General features: G+C 40.7%; 1 protein-coding gene across 3 annotated transcripts in view; it reads left to right on the top strand.

The window, feature by feature from the left end:
• The first annotated feature begins 1,876 nt into the window (after positions 1-1,876).
• The window catches only part of unc5db (unc-5 netrin receptor Db), a 175,618-nt gene continuing 155,922 nt past the window's right edge, over positions 1,877-21,572 (top strand). For all 3 annotated transcript variants that reach the window (XM_067407183.1, XM_067407182.1, XM_067407181.1), the window contains exon 1: positions 1,877-2,142. In XM_067407183.1, the coding sequence (XP_067263284.1) occupies positions 2,034-2,142 (109 nt within the window). In that variant the 5' untranslated portion in view covers positions 1,877-2,033. The remainder of the gene's footprint in view (positions 2,143-21,572) is intronic.

Raw genomic sequence — 21,572 nt, 5'->3', positions numbered from 1 at the left:
TTTTCAATCATGTTGCAGTACTAAATAAGTTTGTTATCTGCGATCTTGTGCCTATGGCTGAATCACAGCTGTGCTGATAATAGATACAACAGCGATCTTGTTTTTTATATGATATTGCTTCATTTATGTGCATAAAGACCAGGAGCCAGATTCACAAAAAACTTTTTAATAAAGAAGTTAAAGGTGCCCTCGAATGAAAAATTGAATTTATCTTGGCATAGTCAAATAACAAGAGTTCAGTACATGGAAATGACATACAGTGAGTCACAAACTCCATTGTTTTCCTCCGAGAATTAAAGGGCCAGTAGCCCTGAATCGGCTCATTTATAATGATGCCCCAAAATAGGCAGTTAAAAAAATTAATTTAAAAAAAATCTATGGGGTATTTTGAGCTGAAACTTCACAAACACATTCAGGGGACACCTTAGACTTATATTACATCTTTTTAAAAAAAGTTCTAGGGCACCTTTAAGAAAATTCTTAAGATGAAATGTTATAACTGCAATTCTTAAAAATATTTTCTTAAACCTGATTAGTATCTTCTGCTAGTTAGTGAAGCATTAAAGAACTCTCTAAACTGCTAAATAACAGATTGGAGATTAAAATAATATCCGATTTGTCTAATTTTAAATAAACAAAAAATATAGATGAAAAGTTAACTTAAGTAAGAAACTACTTTTTCTATTGTTAAATAAATGTTCAGTGATATCTTCCAAAGATTTCTGAATGTTTGCACATTTATTTCTCTATATATTGTTGATATGGCAACTAGTAAATCAAAGATTCCTCGTGCTAGCATATGTGGAAGTGTTTGAATCATGTTTGTTAAAACTAACCCTGTGTTAGGTTGTGGTCCGTGCTCCCCTATAGTATGAATGTGTTTAGTCTGAATGAAATTCTATGTTCTACGTCAGAACGCCGACTCTTTATTGGCCGGCACCTGCATCAGCATCACACGCATACTTTGTGCTGCTCACGTGAACAGCTTCGGCCAATACTGAGCCAGCGTTCTGACATATAGAACCTGGAAGCGCTACAACGTAAATAGCATAGAAGAATGACAGGGGAGAGACAAATTTGTTGAATAAAGTCGTTATTTTTGTTTTTGCACAGAAAAAGTATTCTCATTGCTCCATAACATTAAAGTTAAACCAATGCAGTCACTGACTACTTTAACAATGTTTTTACAACTTTTCTGGGCCTTGAATGTGGTAATTTTGTTCTATTGAGGATAAAAAAAACACTTGCATTTCATCAAAGATATCTTAATTTGTGTTCTGAAGATGAACGAAGGTCTTGTGGGTTAGGAATGACATGAGGGTGCGTAATTAATGACAGAAATTTCATTTATGGGTGAACGAACCCTTTAAAATAAGAAGAAAATAGCAGTTAAGTAGAAATTTAGTCTTAAGAATGTTTTGTGAATCCGGCTACGGATTCCCAAAATAGTTGGCTTTTACATCCAATTATATATTTTCACATTTAGGCCTATATAAAAAAGTACAAAACCTTGTTTGTACCATGAAATATTGAAAGGCAATATTCCAAAAAATAGAAGAAGAGACAGTGCAAGTAGTAGGCCTATTTCAATTAAGCAGCTTCCACAGTCATTTAGCGTTAAACAGTTTTTACACATTGAAGACAAGGTAACAGTATATCTCCCTATTATATTCTAGCTACATCAAAATGCAATTACATGACACCGCGATTTCTTCCCAGCGTAACTGCGCGCACACATAATATTCCCACCTGACTGGTGCTGATGCTTGTGGTGAACTTGACTCCGCCCACCGCGGTGCGCTATTGGTTAGTTCGACTAGTGAGCGTGCAGCACCTGCAAGTCTGAGTGCACTAGAACGAGGCTCTCAAGCAGGGAGGGTACAAGCCTGCACGGTGTCTGAAGTTCGGAGCACAGCAATGATGTTTCCTGATCATTCAGAGAGAAGTCAGAGCATTAAAGTGAGAGAGACCAATAGAGCAAAAAACAAGGAACTGTCACAACATCATAAAAACGGGCGAATTTACCCCCTAAAATGACTGAGAGAAACAGAATAGAAATGGGAAGTACTGTGAAGCGACGTCGGCGCTTTTTGGAAATCATCCTGGTTCTCGCGCTTTGTCCGTCGTGCGCCAGCGGTCGAGGTAAGTGCTGAACGTGGGAGAAAATATGTTTTGATATTTACAGTATTATCAGCGTAGTAAACCTCCTGTTGTCATTAGTTCAACTTCTATACTGGATAGAGAATCTCACAAGACCTGTTTGATCTCTCTTTTTGACCACTCTATCGTGCACGCGGCAGCGTTATTTAAGCGTAATTCTTTCTCAGAAAAACGGACACAAATGCACAGTTTTGTGTGTGTGTGTTTTGCCTGTTTATTCGTCGTTTATGTAAACACTGAGGTGACTGGCAATGAAATGGAAAGTTAGTAACATCTGTTCTGAAAAAGAGCAGCAGTTTTCCTGCAACGTAGCCTACGTGTCGAGATTAGGAAAACTAAAGGAAATTGAAGAAAATGTTGACAGAGCTGGAGTACATTAAGTATTTCCATAGATAGTCCATGTTCAACAGGCGACCTTAGTTCTCTCTTTCTAGCTCACATTTACCAAATATGATTACTGTGACACTGTTAAATTATCTAAATACAGCTCTGTAATTTAAACCTTGTGCTGAAATCAGTTTATGAGCGTATATAGCAGACTCAAACATTACTTAATATAGTATAGTGAAATTCTGTGTTCAAATGTACCTATTGTTCTGCTGTCTTTTTACATGCTCTTAATTTGTGTATATTAAGGTGAAGTTTACTGTCACTATTATTCCTTAGATATACAAGGTTTATCTAAATAATTTTACATATACAAGGTTTCCAGTGTCATGGAAAATATCAAAGAGAAGTTAAAGCAAAGTATTGGTTTTTGAGCAATTATATAGGCCTGATGTGTTTTGTATTTTATTCTAATAGTACGGTTCATTGTTAATTCATTAGCTTAGGTCCATTAATTAACAGATACAACTTTTGATTTTAATAATGTATTAGTTCATCTGGAAGGATATATTAATACATGCTTTATAAGTAATTTCATGTAAAAAAGGGTAATTAATTAATGTTAACAAATTTTGAATCCCATGTTCATGGAAATCTTTTAAAAGTCTTTTAATAAAATGTAAAAGAGCCAGATTTGAAAAAAAAATCTGTCGTTGTGAGTGCAATCTCTATAAAACTTCATATTTGTTTCAAATTATCTAGTTCTCACAAAAGACTCTAAAAGCCTTAAGGCTTTGTTTGCTGCACAAAGGGTCCGCTTTTAAGTCTTGTTATTTTTGTCTGAGATGTCTTGAAGCTTGTCAGGTTTAGCTGTTCTGAAATCAATGTGGATGAGCATCATATGTTCACAATGACTGCAACTCATGTGAAGGGGCAGTAACTGAGACCTCTTGCGTGCTACACTGCTCTCAGCAAGCCCAATGGGGCCTATATGAAACTTTAAAAGGGTTCTCAATGTATCCACCCGAGCGTGCGTGCCCCGTGGATCCCACATAACGGCACGCGATGGTAAGCTTTCTTTTTTTCCCCCTAGAAGAAGGCGGCACAGATTGCATAGAGTAGATTAAGGTCTATCAGCACAAGTTTGGAAAAAACTGAATTGAAATGGAGGTGCATTAATTCATTCTCAGTATGCAAAGATAGATTTGGCATCATTTTCTGTCATTCTCATGCAGGCGTATACCTCAGCTAGAATATGAAGATCTGTGTTGTAGATATGACAATGCGTGGACTTTACCAATTAAGTTTAGTAACTAAATGCCCCTCATTAGAAGTTGTTCACTTTTGCTACACTTAAATATGGCAGCAATGTGATTACTCTTTTGCTCTTATTTTTAATTAATATGCACTTTTAAAGTTTGATTTCAGTCAGACTAAAATCTCTCTCTCTCTCTCTCTCTCTCTCTCTCTCTCTCTCTCTCTCTATATATATATATATATATATATATATATATATATATTATATATAATTTTTTATTTTTTAATGTCATGTAAATGCTTTAGTCTGACCGAAAATGTACCTGTTTTTTTTTTTTGCAAAGCCGGATTAACAGACCTACTTAAAGCTAAATGTGCACCGTAAACGTGTATATACATGTTAATCGGACTAAGTTGGACTTGTGCACTTGCTCCCAAAGACACAGCAAATGTTTATTTAATGTTTAAAGTTTTTGATTGAGCATTGTGTAATGTATACTTGGCAGATGGATGAAGAATATATAGCTTGACTATGCAAAAACCCACTGTAGATAGAAATGCGCATGTAAACATGTTTGTTTTTGCCTTGTGCTAAAGGATTTAGTTTGAATTTCAATTATTGCACACACGTACAATGTAGTTTTAGCAGCAACAATCTAATTTTAGCTGCGAAATTGTCTAGCCGCCAAACTCCGCCAGTGGACCGTTCAGTGAGAGTAAGCAGCCAATCTGGAAGCGACAGAGGTTCTGTGTATTTTCTTCGCTGTTATAAAAATCCATCACCAACTCGGGTCTGCTAACAGTGTGCCAATGCAGTGCTGCTCACTGCTCAAATTTACATTTAAATGAAACCAAATGACTGAACACTCACAGATGAGAGTCAGTAAAAAATCACCACCTCCTTGTTTTGCAAAAGTACAATTCTCTACCTAAAACTGTTATTAGGCTCTAATGGGATCTGTGTTGGTAAATAAGGAAATTACATGATCGATCCTTGTTTTCGTGAAAGAAAAACTATTCTCATATATGGCCTCCAGAGATGGAATAAATCTGGTAAGAGAAAGTACCTAAAGAGTGTAACCTTGAGCATTATTAACTCATTGCCACACTTATGAGTGTGCAGAAAATAATATGGGCTTGCTGTGACTGCTTTCTCTATGTACTTCTTCAGCTAGGGGCTGTGTCTAAATATTTATTTATTTGGACGAAAGAGTGAATTTAACTTCATTAGTCTAATGTAGAAGCAATGTGGGCTGATCCACCATCAGGAATTTTTTTTTCTTTTTCTGGTTTTCATCACCTCCTCTCCCACCTTCAGAATGATCAGTGCAGTCAGTAAAAGCTTTTACATGCTATAAACACAGACTTATAGTCAAGAAATGTAGAAGTAATGTTCCATTTCAGCCTTTTTGTGTCATTCATATTTCCTTTAATCCAAGGATATGCAAGCTTATGTTTGAAGATGCAAGATAATATCTGGGCTCAGCAGAAGCTTTCACACATTCTGCAGCATTTGCAAGATCACTTCCGATAACATCTGAACATGTGCAATATTATGTATTAGTCATAAGTGTTAGATCTTTGGAAGCATTATAATCAAAAAATGTCTGTTGTTACCATCAGTGCCTGATTTATACGGTGCATGATATACCGTTGTTGACTCATCTCCCCTCAGACAAAATGCTTTAATGGCGGTCTAGTACACAAATTTTATTGGTGAATACGATATTACAATTATGGAATTTTGAAAAATTATGGAAAAATGTTTAAATATCAGTAAAAAAATATTGGTAAAACCGATTATTGGTCAATCTCTAAAGGTTGCCCTTTTCCCCAGAAGAATGAGGCTGCAAAATATGTTTAGGCAGGATTTAATATACTGTTAGACTTGTGCCGATATTCGTTAATGCAATAAATCGCGATAATGAATATGCACGATATTGTAATCGTCGGCACTTCAGAATACCGTAAATAATAATTTATTACCAATTATTAATAAGGCAATTAAGAATACTTTACCCATCAATCGTATAAAATGCACAACACCGCTGTATTTGTTACAGATCCCTTGTTCTCCTAGACTCCATTTCCCATGATCCTCCTGTTCTCCACACCTGCACTCACTTCCCTCGTCATCTCCCCATCATCACGGATCACCTGCACCTGGACTCTATTGTTAGCACTCCCTTTATATGACACTCACTCCCTGCACTCCTTGTCCGTTCTCTGTTGTGTTAATGTGTATGTTCGGTGAACTCTGCCTGTGTTTATTAAAGATCATCTATTGTTTGTGGAAATCCGTATCTGCCTCATCTCTGCACCAGCATACCGTAACAGAAGAACGGACCTAAAACTTTGGATTTCCACAGAATGGAGACTTTCACCAGCTCCCTGGCTCCTGCTCCTCCAAGGCCTCTCTCCCATCTGGCAACTGGCGATCGGCTCATCGGGCTTCTTCAGGTGGGTCGTTCGCTGGAAAGGTATGTGGAGGAGTTCGTTGAGCTTGCTTTCTTGTCTGACTGGCCTGAAGCATGTTTAATCTCCCTGTTTCTGGATGGACTGGACGACAACACTATCCGTTTTGATGAACCTGATTATCGTTTCTCCTTAAGCGAAACAATCAATTTTATTTTGTGGTTAAATGGCTCCAAATTCTTCGTGGATGAGGTTCAGGATAAGTGTATGTCTCCAGTCCATCCAGAAACACGGTTGGCCGGGCCAGTCAGTCAACCTCCGGCTTCCTCCGCATACCGCTCCAGCGAACTCCCTGCCTGCCCCAGGCTGGACCCATATTCCGCTACTGGGCCCAGTAAGCGGAGGAGGAGGAAGAAAGCGGCACCAATGTCTCCAGAGCCCGCTCCAGTATCTCCAGAGCCCGCTCCAGTATCTCCAGAGCCCGCTCCAGTATCTCCAGAGCCCGCTCCAGTATCTCCAGAGCCCGCTCCAGTATCTCCAGAGCCCGCTCCAGTATCTCCAGAGCCCGCTCCAGTATCTCCAGAGCCCGCTCCAGTATCTCCAGAGCCCGCTCCAGTATCTCCAGAGCCCGCTCCAGTATCTCCAGAGCCAGCTCCAGTATCTCCAGAGCCAGCTCCAGTATCTCCAGAGCCAGCTCCAGTATCTCCAGAGCCAGCTCCAGTATCTCCAGAGCCAGCTCCAGTATCTCCAGAGCCAGCTCCAGTATCTCCAGAGCCAGCTCCAGTATCTCCAGAGCCAGCTCCAGTCCCCACAGAGCCAGCTCCAGTGCCTGTGGGGATTTTAATTGTATTTGAGGGGATGAAATGGCCCTCAACCCCAGTCTCCGCCGAGCCAAGTTCTCCAGTCTCCTCCGAGCCAAGTTCTCCAGTCTCCTCCGAGCCAAGTTCTCCAGTCTCCTCCGAGCCAAGTTCTCCAGTCTCCTCCGAGCCAAGTTCTCCAGTCTCCGCCTCCGAGCCAAGTTCTTCAGTCTCCGCCGCCGAGCCAAGTTCTCCAGTCTCCGCCGCCGAGCCAAGTTCTCCAGTCTCCGCCGCCGAGCCAAGTTCTCCAGTCTCCGCCGCCGAGCCAAGTTCTCCAGTCTCCGCCGCCGAGCCAAGTTCTCCAGTCTCCGCCGCCGAGCCAAGTTCTCCAGTCTCCGCCGCCGAGCCAAGTTCTCCAGTCTCCGCCGCCGAGCCAAGTTCACCAGTCTGCGCCGCCGAGCCAAGTTCTCCAGTCTCCGCCGCCGAGCCAAGTTCTCCAGTCTCCGCCGCCGAGCCAAGTTCTCCAGTCTCCGCCGCCGAGCCAAGTTCTCCAGTCTCCGCCGCCGAGCAAAGTTCTCCAGTCTCCGCCGCCGAGCCAAGTTCTCCAGTCTCCGCCGCCGAGCCAAGTTCTCCAGTCTCCGCCGCCGAGCAAAAGTTCGCCAGTCTCCGCCGCCGAGCCAAGTTCTCCAGTCTCCGCCGCCGAGCAAAGTTCTCCAGTCTCCGCCGCCGAGCAAAGTTCTCCAGTCTCCGCCGCCGAGCAAAGTTCTCCAGTCTCCGCCGCCGAGCAAAGTTCTCCAGTCTCCGCCGCCGAGCAAAGTTTCTCCAGTCTCCGCCGCCGAGCAAAGTTCTCCAGTCTCCGCCGCCCGAGCAAAGTTCTCCAGTCTCCGCCGCCGAGCAAGTTCTCCAGTCTCCGCCGCCGAGCAAAGTTCTCCAGTCTCCGCCGCCGAGCAAAGTTCTCCAGTCTCCGCCGCCGAGCAAAGTTCTCCAGTCTCCGCCGCCGAGCAAAGTTCTCCAGTCTCCGCCGCCGAGCAAAGTTCTCCAGTCTCCGCCGCCGAGCAAAGTTCTCCAGTCTCCGCCGCCGAGCAAAGTTCTCCAGTCTCCGCCGCCGAGCAAAGTTCTCCAGTCTCCGCCGCCGAGCAAAGTTCTCCAGTCTCCGCCGCCGAGCAAAGTTCTCCAGTCTCCGCCGCCGAGCAAAGTTCTCCAGTCTCCGCCGCCGAGCAAAGTTCTCCAGTCTCCGCCGCCGAGCAAAGTTCTCCAGTCTCCGCCGCCGAGCAAAGTTCTCCAGTCTCCGCCGCCGAGCAAAGTTCTCCAGTCTCCGCCGCCGAGCAAAGTTCTCCAGTCTCCGCCGCCGAGCACAGTTCTCCAGCCTCCGCCGCCGCCGAGCAAAGTTCTCCAGTCTCCGCCGCCGAGCAAAGTTCTCCAGTCTCCGCCGCCGAGCAAAGTTCTCCAGTCTCCGCCGCCGAGCAAAGTTCTCCAGTCTCCGCCGCCGAGCAATTGTCTACAGTCTCCGCCGCCGAGCAAAGTTCTCCAGTCTCCGCCGCCGAGCAAAGTTCTCCAGTCTCCGCCGCCGAGCAAAGTTCTCCAGTCTCCGCCGCCGAGCAAAGTTCTCCAGTCTCCGCCGCCGCCGAGCCAGCCGCTCCAGCCGCCGCCGCCGAGCCAGCCGCTCCAGCCGCCGCCGCCGAGCCAGCCGCTCCAGCCGCCGCCTACGAGCCCTCAGCTCCAGCCGCCGCCGCCGAGCCAGCCGCTCCAGCCGCCGCCGCCGAGCCAGCCGCTCCAGCCGCCGCCGCCGAGCCAGCCGCTCCAGCCGCCGCCGCCGAGCCAGCCGCTCCAGCCGCCGCCGCCGAGCCAGCCGCTCCAGCCGCCGCCGCCGAACCAACTGCTCCTATGAACGGTGTTTTTGAACTCTCCAGCCCAAAGACTGTTTCCCCTCCCTGCCTCCCTCTCCCGCCTCCGTCCATATGTCTCAGCACTGTACCTCCACCTCAAGCCCCTTCGCCCAGATCTCCACCTCGGACCTCTGGGCGATTACCTACACCCTGGCTCCAACCTCCCTCGTCTCCACTATGGCCCATCAGTCCACTAGTCTCACCAGTCTCCATCCTGCCCCCGTTCACACCTTGTTCCTTCGTCAGCCTGCCCTCACTTCTGGACTGCACTCCTCCGTCTCTGCTCCGTCCCTCCGTCCCTCAGTTCCAGTTGGCCTCCTCACTCTCCCCGGTGTTCACTTTGTTGTATGTCGTCTGTCTTCTACTGCGGCCTTCTGGAGCCCCGGCTGCGCTTCGGTCGGCGGAGCCGTGGATTCCGCCATCTCCCGCCGGTCCTTCAGCGCCGCCTAGGCTCGACGGCTTCAAGGCTTCGGCTCCTGACCCTCCATGGCCGCCTTCGGCCCCTGACCCTCCATGGCAGCCTGCTGCACCTGACCCTCCATGGCTGCCTTCGGCCCCTGACCCTCCATGGCTGCCCACGGCCCCTGACCCTCCATGGCTGCCCACGGCCCCTGACCCTCCATGGCTGCCCACGGCCCCTGACCCTCCATGGCTGCCCACGGCCCCTGACCCGCCATGGCTGCCCACGGCCCCTGACCCGCCATGGCTGCCCACGGCTCCTGACCCGCCATGGTTTTTGAGCCTGCCCTGGAGACCTCCACTCCAGTCTACTCCTCCCCCTGCTCCGGTTTGAGGTCTCCAGGGCGCCCGCCCCCCTCCCGGTTGTTACATCTACGGCGCGAGGACGCGCCTACCGGGAGGGGGAGGTACTGTTACAGATCCCTTGTTCTCCTAGACTCCATTTCCCATGATCCTCCTGTTCTCCACACCTGCACTCACTTCCCTCGTCATCTCCCCATCATCACGGATCACCTGCACCTGGACTCTATTGTTAGCACTCCCTTTATATGACACTCACTCCCTGCACTCCTTGTCCGTTCTCTGTTGTGTTAATGTGTATGTTCGGTGAACTCTGCCTGTGTTTATTAAAGATCATCTATTGTTTGTGGAAATCCGTATCTGCCTCATCTCTGCACCAGCATACCGTAACAGTATTCTGCGTCAAAAGGACACGCGCTCAGATGCAAACAATTCCAACATGCACGAGAAGCACATGGCGGAACCAGTGAAGGAAACGAGCTGAATGAAAGTGCGCGTTCACTTTCTGACAGCAGAGGGTGCTGATGGAACAGCAGCTTGCAGCGGTTACCACGGAAACCGTGCAAACAAAGTAACTGCGCTAGTGAAGTTTTTAAAATGCTTCAAACAGCCATTCATTTTTTTGTAATCTCAGTGTTGTTCATCACAGCACCAAATACTGAATACTTAAAAAAGACTTAAAAGGATATTTATTTTTAAACCTAAACATTTTTATATTTTAATCTGGACTACAACATGCCCTAATGATTAGAAATGTTCTGATTATTTGTTATTGTTCAGTAAAACTTTGAAAACATACAGCTTCATTAGTTAACATGTTAATTCATTATCACTAAACTGACAATAAAAATACTTATAAAGTATTAATTATTAATTAATGTTAAATTCTTAGTTACTATTTAATAACATTTCTAAAATCAAAATAACTTATTTAATGGACCTGAGATAAAACTAACAATGATCAGTTGTGTTTCTAAACTAACATTAACAAAAAATAACACTTTCTGTAACAAATGTATCTTAGTTAATGCATTAAATAGAGTAAAGTGTTATCTGTTGTTCTTTATAGCCTAATTCTTTTGCATTTTAATCTGTTTGAAAATTTCAGTCAGAGTTGTTTTTGTTTTATTACAAAAAGAGTTCTTAAACCTGTTAAACTATGACAAAAATGGTTTTGCAACTTATTTTAATATCGTGATAATACCATATACCGTGATAAAAGCTTCATCAATTAATCACAACATGAACATTTGATACCGTCACATGCCTATATACTGTAGCCAAAAATGTAGTGCAATATGTAAAACAACAACAAAGGAGTTGCGTGTCAGGAACATGTTAAGGCATATTGTTTTTCTCTTTAGAGATGCACAATATGTTTTGACCTCAAGGTTAAATATGAATATTTACCAGCTTTTTTGCCTTGACTAAAGAATAACACAAATCTTCTTACAATAATGCTCTAAATGGCATTGCTGATAAAATCTGGAAGTTTGCCCTTTTCATTCCTCAGAAATATCCACATTTACCATTTCTTTTTGTGTACAGGACCAACTCAGTGCATTTGAAAGTTTTTTTTCTACTTTTGTAGCAAACTGTGGATTGGTAGATCACTGGTGGAGCACTGTGGTGTAAAGAATTACACAAGTTTTGCTGTAGTAAATTTGTTTCATGTCAAAGACTAATAGAGTGCAAGAACCTGGAAACAAGTCTTTTTTTTTTTCCCGGTTTCAACTCTGGGAAGTCATTGTGACATTGAGGTTGTGGGATCGTTGTGTAGTTCATTTATAGCCTGAACTTAGCTTTTTACTTCTGCCGATTGTTCAGGCTTCAAATGTCTTAAAAGTTTTTCATTTATGAAGATTATCTCGATGAATAAATGTGTAAAAAATCATAAACTTTTGTTGCTCTGAGCTTATTTTCTGCAATAATCCAAAAGTCAGTGGAAAAATCCTATGATTATTGTTGACTTGGATTTGTAGCAGAGCTGGTGTTTTTCTGGTTCAGGAACCTTTTCCTGAAGTGTTGTCAGTGTTTACAGATGGCACAGACCAAATGAGCTTTTTATAAGCCGGTTTTATGATAGTCCCTTTTGCCCAGGCAGTTGTTAGGTTTGCAGGATTTATTTGTGTCTGCTCTGCAAGAAGATCAGTCTAATGTCCTCCTGTAAATTGTTTTATCAACACACATTAAAGTGAACCATGAAATATCCAAAGTGTTCTTCCTCTCATTTACAGATTTATTTACCGCTACATGCAGTAAAGTTCAATTTGCAGGCCTTCCCAAAGCATCAGAAAAGTATTATTGCAATTTGAAAGTGCATCTTAAAGAAGCACAGTTTTCTGTCTCTGAATGAAGCCACAAAACACTGGGGGGGTAATCTCCCTTTGGGTCACTATTTCTCAAAGGTTTTGTGTGTAACTACTGTAGAAATGCAGTGAGTGATACAGTCCCCTATAGTTTAAATTATACTTTTTGGATCATAAGTTTGGTGTAGTATTGCTGTTTCATGATTATGTAGGAATGTATAACAGGATATCAAAAGAAGTAATAAGTGTGCGGGGAGAAACCAAACTTTGATCATCTCTGGTGGCATTTATTGATTTTTTTTTCTTCTTCTTTCAGCTTGACTAACTTGCACATTATACATGCACACTTTCTCCGATCTGCTTTGAGTGGTCTAAAAATCACTGTTTGAGTGCCTCAAGCCATTTTTGCTCTCTCTTGTCTGTGCTTTCCAAGTTTCGATCATATGTGCCCTTTTCTTTTGTTCCAGTGCCTAAGTTTTTCTTAGTGCGACCTACAGTGGGCTCCACCCGCCTCTCACTGACACTACATTCTTCTTATCCATCCCAGGAGGATGCTCGGCAGCTTTTTTCTTGATTTAACCTGCACCTACACCAAGGGTCATGGTAATTCTTGTGCTTTTTGATGCTGCATTTAGGAGTCAGAGAACTAGAAGAGGATTAAAGATTTTTGGAATATTCTGTAATCATTTCACAATGCCTTTGATCCAGTAGGTCATAAACATTATACTGCAAAACAAACTGTGGAATTGGTTCTAAAACTATTAGCTCTTCTACAGTGATTTTCATGTAACTTGATTATTCATATACCAGCCATTTCACTTAAAGATTCTCTGTTCAAGCTAGTAGCGTAATGTTCATTTAGAGTTTAATCTACCTTTGAATCATAAGCAACCAATTAGGCACCCTATGACACTTACTATTGAAGCCTCTGGCAGATTATTAGGCATTTTTGATTCAGTCACGCTAAAATATAGGCAATATTTCTACCCTAACCCAAAGATGACCAATATTAATCACTCACAAATTGAATTTAGCATAGATATATTATTATTCAGCATAGATACGGCATGTGTAGTCCAAAATAGTCATATTGATATTCATGAGGTCAGAGGCATATGCACAGCAGCAAAGGTGAGTGGAAGGGTTTTATAACACTGTATAAAACCTTAAAAAGTATTCAAAGGGACAATTTCATTGCAAGCTCTTACCTTGGACCATACACTCACATTCATGTATATATAGAATAAGGGTCAGAGCATTGGGTCAGCTGATGGGCCAGATGGGATTTAGCTTACGCAGCAATAGGACGACAGGAGAAAGCTAGATCAAATGGAAAACCCTCTGAGTAATAACACTCTCACCTTGAAGTGCTTTACAATATCACATTACACATTAGGTCAGTGCCAGAAATAACCTTTTTTTTTTTATTAAAGGGCAATATTTAATAACTCAATTTTTCGTGGCTTTTTCTGCTTTTATGAGGCTATACGTTTTTCTTAACCATATAAAAACACAGAGCATCATCAAACATTCAATTTATATCACAAAAAATGCTTTGAATGCTGTTTTGTTGGCTGCTGCTTAAGGGCTTGATCAGAAATGTTTTTTTGTTTGACGGATCTCCAAAGTATACTGGATTCAGACCAGCGATCAAGGCCAAACTCTGATGTAGAAAAAAACTGAGCTATATTGATTTTCAAGCAAATTTTTATGCCTACATTTAATTTTTTTTTTTTTTTTTTTTTTTTCATTAGGTATAGAATCGTGGACTTCCTGTACATTTTATAAATGTACTGATGTCTTTCAAATGCCTCATTTTTTTCTTTTATTTAGTTCAGTGTCTTCCAAAAGAATATTCCCAAATTAACTCATTTACTTTTTAGTGGTAGTGTTTTCATTTTGGTTGTAGCAACTGCAGCATGTGATGAAGATCTTTCATTTGTATTTCAATCTCGTTGTACTTTATTGGTTTACATCTTTTACTGTATGTTGTATTCACACTTCAAAAACATGAAACAGAATTGAGTTCTCTTTCATGTCTTCTTGTGCTAGAATGCTTTAAAATAGCTTGAAAGTTTAAATTGGCAAGACTGAACTTTTTTGATGATGTAGCACTGGCCCGATTCTATCAACTGTCCTGACTCCGAGCATCTTTCACACCGGTCCCCGGCCATGGGGCAGTCCTTATTGCAAACACAGAAGTGTGATGAATACTTATAAGAGGCATTAAACATTTTATGCAGTATCTATTTTACGCAGTAAAATATAGAATAGAATAAAATATCAGATAGCCTGTTTTTTTCTTACCCTGCCTTAGTGACTTTCTGTTTCTTGATATTCCTCATTAAATATTCGTTTATGCATAGTATTTCATAGTTATAGTTTGAAGTAAGTTTCACTTGAGCAATGAAGCTTTAATTAAATGGCATTTCTTTCTCCGATTATATTTTCTATGCTTAAAGTAATGCTTGCCTTGCAACATGTTATGCATTTAAGCAGTGGCTTATTATGTCAGTTCACCATATGTGCACATCTAGAAGCATGTTTTTTGGACTGCTCGCATGACTGAGGTTTACTGCATACATACCTTGTCCTTCATTTTATTCTTCATCTTCATATATGCAGAAGGCTCGTAGTGATTTAATGTCTCATGAACTGGAAGGACACACAGATAAAAGCCATCTATCCGAACTGAAAGATCCCCCCCGTTCCCATTTCCATATATTGCTCGTCCTTGTTGTGTATATAAACTGCCTACTATCCAAAGGGCAAATATCAAATTAGGGAATACTATTAAAATCACACCTGAGCTCTTTGAATGTAAAGACAGACCCTAGGTCAGAGAGGGATTTTAAAACTGTCTTTCCACCGTTGTTAGAATGTCTTACGGCCAGGACTCAGGGACTGTTTGTATGAATACAGAGTCGGCAAAAAAGGCAGCATTAATGGCTGTGACATTTTATCAAGGAAAAATGAGCCACTACATCAACAGAATGGGCGTACTTGTCTAACGGTGTAATTTGTTTGTGTAAATATATCAATGAGTGGGCAGGCGAATATGAATTTTGAATAAACTGTAATTAATGGAAACACATTGATTGTGCATCCAGGGTTCAAATAATTAATGAGGTACTTTGAAATATTTATGCTGTCTAAATGAAGTGTTTCACTGAAAGCAGTCAGGCTGAAAAGTAAACTCAGCCCATCTACTAAATATTAAACAAAAGATCAATCCGTGAGCTCGCTTTTCATCAGTGAGGGCTGCGGGACTATACCAGAGCAGAGTAATTATGTTCACTGCTAGAGAGAATTGCAGTGCTTTATCATTAGATCATTATGATGTGTCTGAGGTCAAAGGTCGTAATCATTTCAAAGCCTTAGGCTACATATTCATGACATTAAAATAGGTTTGGTGTTATTGTCTTTTCTAGTTGCAGGACACAAGGTATGAATTTCAACACATTTTCTTGAAAGTTTTATTGAATATGAAATTTTGGACCTTTCACATTTTGAATCTGCAGTACTTTGGTTATGACTGAAAGCCTATAATTCACTGTCACTGCTGGGCTGCTAAAATTGCACACCAGTAATCTAGCGGATGTCACTTAAACACTAAATCACTGTGTCAGACATGGTACAGGATCTGTCAACTTAACAGTGATTATTACATTCATGCCTATTTTGAGATGTATCCTCTCGGAAAGCTAGCATTTGAAAAAGACGTGCAGGCAAAATTAATGTGTTGAAAATGTGTTTAAGTAGTTTTGAAAATTTTATTTTCAATCAAGTTGAAGCAGTTAAAATTTTTGTTATGCTTGAGATGGATTTTTTTAAAATAGCCAAATATGCCCAATTTCCTTACCATTTAAAAAGGAGAAGACTGCAGAATGCTGCAAGTTTACATCAGAGTAAATATCTTTCCTAATTCTTAGTGCTGTGTAGCTGAAACCACTCTAGTGTACTGCCAGATAGCATAAGATCACCAGTCATTTGTGGCTCAATCCATTTGTGCTCATGGGTTTGAATCCCCATGTGAGTGTGGTGGTTATGGTTGTGGCTCTGATTTCATTCAGATCAGTAGAGGGAATGGCACAGAAAGCAGGAGGGGAATTAGCTGGGGTTCATTTGGTCCGTGATTAATTTCCAGCAGTAGTATTAGTGACTCTTAGACACAGTAGGGTGTGGATATTGTAATAAATACTACAAACCACTCTCTTGGGTGGTGTGTAGTGTGTTTTTACACTATGTGTTTTTTGTTTTTTTTTCCTGCTCAAAAATGATTTTTTTTTGTCATATATTTCTAGGTAATCCCTTATGCTAAATCTTTTAGCGTAGGTATAGAAACATACTTTTATGTGGCATTTTTTTCTTGTATAAATCTAGCTAAGACGCTAGTGGTAAGTTTAAAGCCAAATCACTAATGGCTAAATTATCAATAATATCAATAATTTTAGTGACCCCCAAAAAGGTTGGGTTAACATGACAAACAAACCATCACAAATCCAAGCACAAATAAATTTTGTGCTATAAAATGCTATACATTTCCTTTGGGTTGTGGTCAAGTTCAAGACATGTTTAAAGAAGAGACTACATTTAGAAATTAGGTTTAACAATTTCAGATATCTAAAAATATCTGCATTTCAGATAAGACTGTTTTAGCAGGAAAATCAATAATAATGCTATGAATTGTCTGGCATTGTGGCATATTTTGATAAATGACATTTTCTATTTGCTTCAGCATCCCTGGTATTAGACTTTGATAAATGTTACTTTCCTTGGTTTGTCTTCAGTCAAAGGCCTTTCTTAAAGGCCACCTTTGTCATCATCACCGCTTCCTTTTGATGAGCTGAAACTTGCCACAGTTATAGGGATTTAAAAAAAATAAAAACATAAATGTCAGGGTAGGATTCACATGCACTGCTAGAATTAGCTTCTTTCACTGATCTAAGACTGGATTTGAATCCTAAACTTTTTAGTATACATGGTCTATTTTTAGATCATCTTAAAAGGAACACCAACAACTGTTATTGGCGCTTCCCACAGCTTTATCAAAGGTAGTTGTGTCTCGATGTGTCTTTGGTCTAAGGGCAGCAACACTGGTGTAATTACCTGCTGAAATCGGAGAGGGCTGAAGCCCAAAGCAAATGTGCAACAAAATAAGATCTTGATCTTGGACTGAGAGGCAGACCGGTTGAGAAGTAATAAGAAAGCATGATATCACAGGGGAGAACAAAGTGCTGTGATTACATTTATCTCTATTGGTCTGCTACAGGGCTGCTAAAGGAGAACAATCCCTGAGCTCTCTATGTAGCAGGTCTACTGGCTTTACTTGCTCTGCTTTTATTCAAGGCATATCGGAAAACAGTCCGCTTTGCAACAGTCCCAACAATTCAACAAATTCAACTCTGTTCAGGGTTTCTTCACAGAAATGCCAACTAGGGATGTCCAGATCCGATCACATGATCGGAAATCGGGCCCGATCATGTGGTTTCAGACTCGATCGGAATCGGACATTACCTCCCGATCAGGACTCGGATATATATGTATTAGGGGTGCAACGGTTCTCTGTAAAAAATCGAACCATACGGTTCTCCACTTACGGACCACACTTGCACTGCGGTCCATCTCGAATGACGACGCATCTATTGGTTAATATGGTTTGTTTAAAATAGCAACGTGGAATACAGACAGAGTTCAGATAATGTATGTTTCAGTCGATGGATGCGCAAAACGTTACAACAACGATAATCAGAAAGCGTGGACAAAACAGTCACTCTTTGTAAACTGTTAACTGCGAGTGTCGTCTGCTGTAATGTCCAGTCATTTACGCCGTCATCACCCGGGTGTTGACACACGTTGCACACGTTGCTGTCTGTATTTAAACTAACTCGTTTAAGCCTTGCTGATTTAAACCTTAAAGAACAAGACGCGAAAGAGAACTCGCACGCGCTGTGAGAAGATTTCTGTGCGCTCATCCGAAGCGCGCACACGCTTATTCCAGTCAGCGCGCAAATACTGAGTTCTCTTTCACGCCTTGCGCTTCGGCGGCCACATTCATACAAAAATTATGTCAACATGCCCGTCCTAGCGAGTATCCTAGCAAACATAGTCGGTTATGTCTTAAGTGAACGTATATTAGCCGAGAAAGACAGCGCATGTGGAACAGTAGGCTATATGTACTGGATCGTGCATGTCTTAAAGGGAAAACAACTATTCCTGCTGCCTGTATTTAATGTTAAATCAAACAACAAATAACAAAGAAATTACTCACTGCTCTTGACTGAATAGTTTTTGTAACTTCAATAATGATTAATCTTTATTTATTTTATACAGTAAAGATAATATGCAGTGATATTTTATATTTGATTACTATTTGAAAACCGAATACCTGAAAAACCTGAAAAGCACTGTTCCTGGATCTGTTTTTTTGCTCTTCTTTATTCTTTTTTATGTAGGCTATTAAGTATCGGATCGGGACTCGGTATCGGCAGATACTCAAAATCAAATGACTCGGACTCGGACTCGAGGGCAAAAAAACGTGATCGGGACATCCCTAATGCCAACATAATCTAAATAAAGCGTAGAGCAAAGACGCCACTAACACCAGAAGAATACATTACAGAATATTCATTTGCGCAACCTAATTTTTATTTATTTTTTCTGTTGTTTTTATTGTCTTTAATATGAAAAAGAGTACGTACATTTCAGTCACATTAGCGAAATTTCAGTAAAATTACACAGGCAAAAAAGGTCCATTAGTGTAGCTATTATATGCACAGCTTACATAAAAGTCACTTTCAAACCAGAAGTCATTTCCAATGCTTTGCATTGGTCAACACTGTAAATCCGGTTGACCAACTTGAACATGCTGCGAAATGAGTATTGGGAAATCTTTTGACCTCACACAAAATTTCAGATCGCATGGATTACTATTGAAATGGCAGGACTTTGTCAGTGAAAATCCACAGAACAGCAGTAAATGTGACCGCACCTTTATTCACTGCATTTATTTTAGTGGTTTTTCATGTAAACGTTCTAGATGGATGGATGACATCTTTGGATGACTAAAATGATTTTTTCTTTTTTTTTTTTTTTTTAAGTGTCTCATGCCATGACCACCTTGTTTTTAAGATTCAGTATCAAATAAAATAATTTGAATTTTTGAAGTTGAAAATTATTGCTCCCTTAATTCGGCACCTTTTCATTTTTCTCTGCTGTTTTTGAGTTCAAGCGCATGTCTTGTGTGAACGGCTTTTAAGTGTTAATAACTGTAAATTAAACCAACCCATTCGTCATGTGCTTCTGTCAGGGCACGACTCTCTATAATCCTCACTGACATTTCGAACACAGCATGTGTCTTCACTCCTATACTTTTACAACAAAAGAGCACTATCAAGGTTGTTTGAACTTTAGAAATGTAGCTGACAGTTCATAATGTTACAGAATATATTGGTATGTAAAGGCCAATTCACACTGCACCAAAATGTTCAATCTGCGAAAACAATCTTTGACCAATGGAAACGGATGCCTACATGCAGGGTTAGCACACTGATCTGACAAAACCCGATGAAATGTCTATTGCCTTTGGTCGGCGTCTGTCGGTGCTGTGTGAAAATTGGCCTTTCACCCAAAAATGAAGATTGTCTTAATTTACTTGCTCTCATGTCATTCCAAACCCATAATATTTCCATTCATCTTCGAAACGCAAGTGAAGATATTTTTAATGAAACCTCACTTGAAAGTGTATTCCATCAAAACTGACATCTGAATCATTTATTCCAAGTCTTCTGAAGACACACAATTGCTTTATATGATGAACAGATTTAATTTTGGCTTTTATTCATGTATAAATATTGATCAAAGTGCATACATAGATTTATCAAATATGGTAAATGGAAGCTCAGATGTGCTTGCTCTAAGGCAGAATTATTATTTTTGGGTGAATGGTTTGGTATTTCTAATAAGCATACTTGAAATTATGTTCTAAGTTATGAACAGTTTTATGCAACAATTAATTGTAGTCTACTCATTTGATTTCACAAGCAGTGTTTTAAGAGTGATGATATTTAGTTCAACAGCACTAGAATTTTTCACTGTTTGTATAACCTGTGAACCTTTTTTTTTTTCTGTGTGTCATCTTTCTTTGGCTTCTTTTGGATTAGTGGGGTAAAAAACAAAACAAAAAAAACAAAAACATTTGCTTTCTTATTGCTGTTAACCCATTTTTTTAGTTGTCCGATTGAGCAAGATTATGATCTTAATTCAGTCATAATCTCTTTTGTCCAACATATGCAATTTGTGTATTTTAGTTCATAAAACTTTTCCTCTCAGCTTTTATGATTCTGCATCTCTTCAGCACTTTTTCATGCAGATGTGGCTCTGGGAGGGTGAGATGACAGGCAAACAAGATGGATACTCCTCCATTATCAGTGGGCAATTTTTCTGGCACCACATCCCATGGGGACAGTGCCGATGTGATGTTTATTAATCGTATGTGTATAATTTCTAATAAAAGGCCTTCAGCACAGTACTGACTTTGCTCTCCTGAACACTGTGTGGACTGGCAAGACACATTAGTATGCCAGTCCACTCGAGTGAATAAAAGGTATTGCTAATGCACCTTGTAACTGTTTTTTTTTGGACCAAAATCCTCTTGTGGGATTGGAGATTGGCCTGAATGCATTTTAGATCATTTAGAGGGAGAGAGATAAGGGTGCTATTACTACATTAATGACAAAATGGTGCAGTAGTTCCTCTTAGTATGGCATTTACATGTCACTGTGGCTACCTTTGTTTTCTTGGAGCATGTTTTGTCACAAGTTTCCTACAGTAAACGGGTTATCTCTGCATTTAGAGGAGATGCGTGAGAGTGCTAAAGCTAATTTAGTTTTGTTTTCACAGACTAAGGGGCGGGAAGGCTGTTGATGGGCTGGCAGCCAAGAAAGAAGAAAAGTTTTAATTAACTGTTTGTCTGGAATGTATTCTCGAACTTTCTAAGTATTCACACCAAATATGAGCAAGATAAGTCATTATTTCATGAGCGTATTTGTTAGAATAGAAAGAAAGATGTGCAAAAGAGATGAAATATGATTGTTGGCTGTTGAATATCATACAAAATAATAAAAGACTTTCTATCTTTGATTGACAGATTTATTTTTACCATCTAAGCAGGATATTTAATTGGAAAGGTCTTTTGCATGATTTTATATTTTTTTCAAGATTATTGACCTTCATGTTGTTCTGAACCTGTCAGACTTTCTTCTGTAAAGCACAAAAGGAGATTTTGGGCAGAATATTAGGCACTGACAGCCTCAATCACCATTGATTTTTATTGCATGTGTTTTCCATACAAATGTGAAGAGTGACTGAAGCTATCTTTTTACTAATGACCTTTTGTATTTCACAAAAGGTTACAGGTTTCGACAACATGTTGAAAAATTTACTGCATGATGATGACACAATTTGTTGGTGAATCGCTTTAATAGTTACAAAGTCTTTGAAAAAGTTGTAGAGTGCTCAGATCTGCATGAAAATACAATGACCAATAGATATATTATGAGTACCAGTATAAATCAATATCCCCGTAATTTATTGATTAAATAATGTTAATCATAACATGATAAAGTTTTTCTTCTTGGCATTTTCTTCCATACAGTGCTTCA

Source organism: Chanodichthys erythropterus, chromosome 13 (genome assembly GCF_024489055.1).
Source record: "Chanodichthys erythropterus isolate Z2021 chromosome 13, ASM2448905v1, whole genome shotgun sequence".
NCBI lineage: Eukaryota > Metazoa > Chordata > Actinopteri > Cypriniformes > Xenocyprididae > Chanodichthys > Chanodichthys erythropterus.
Note: the sequence above shows the minus strand (reverse complement) of the source record. Positions and strands in the feature narration are given on the sequence as shown.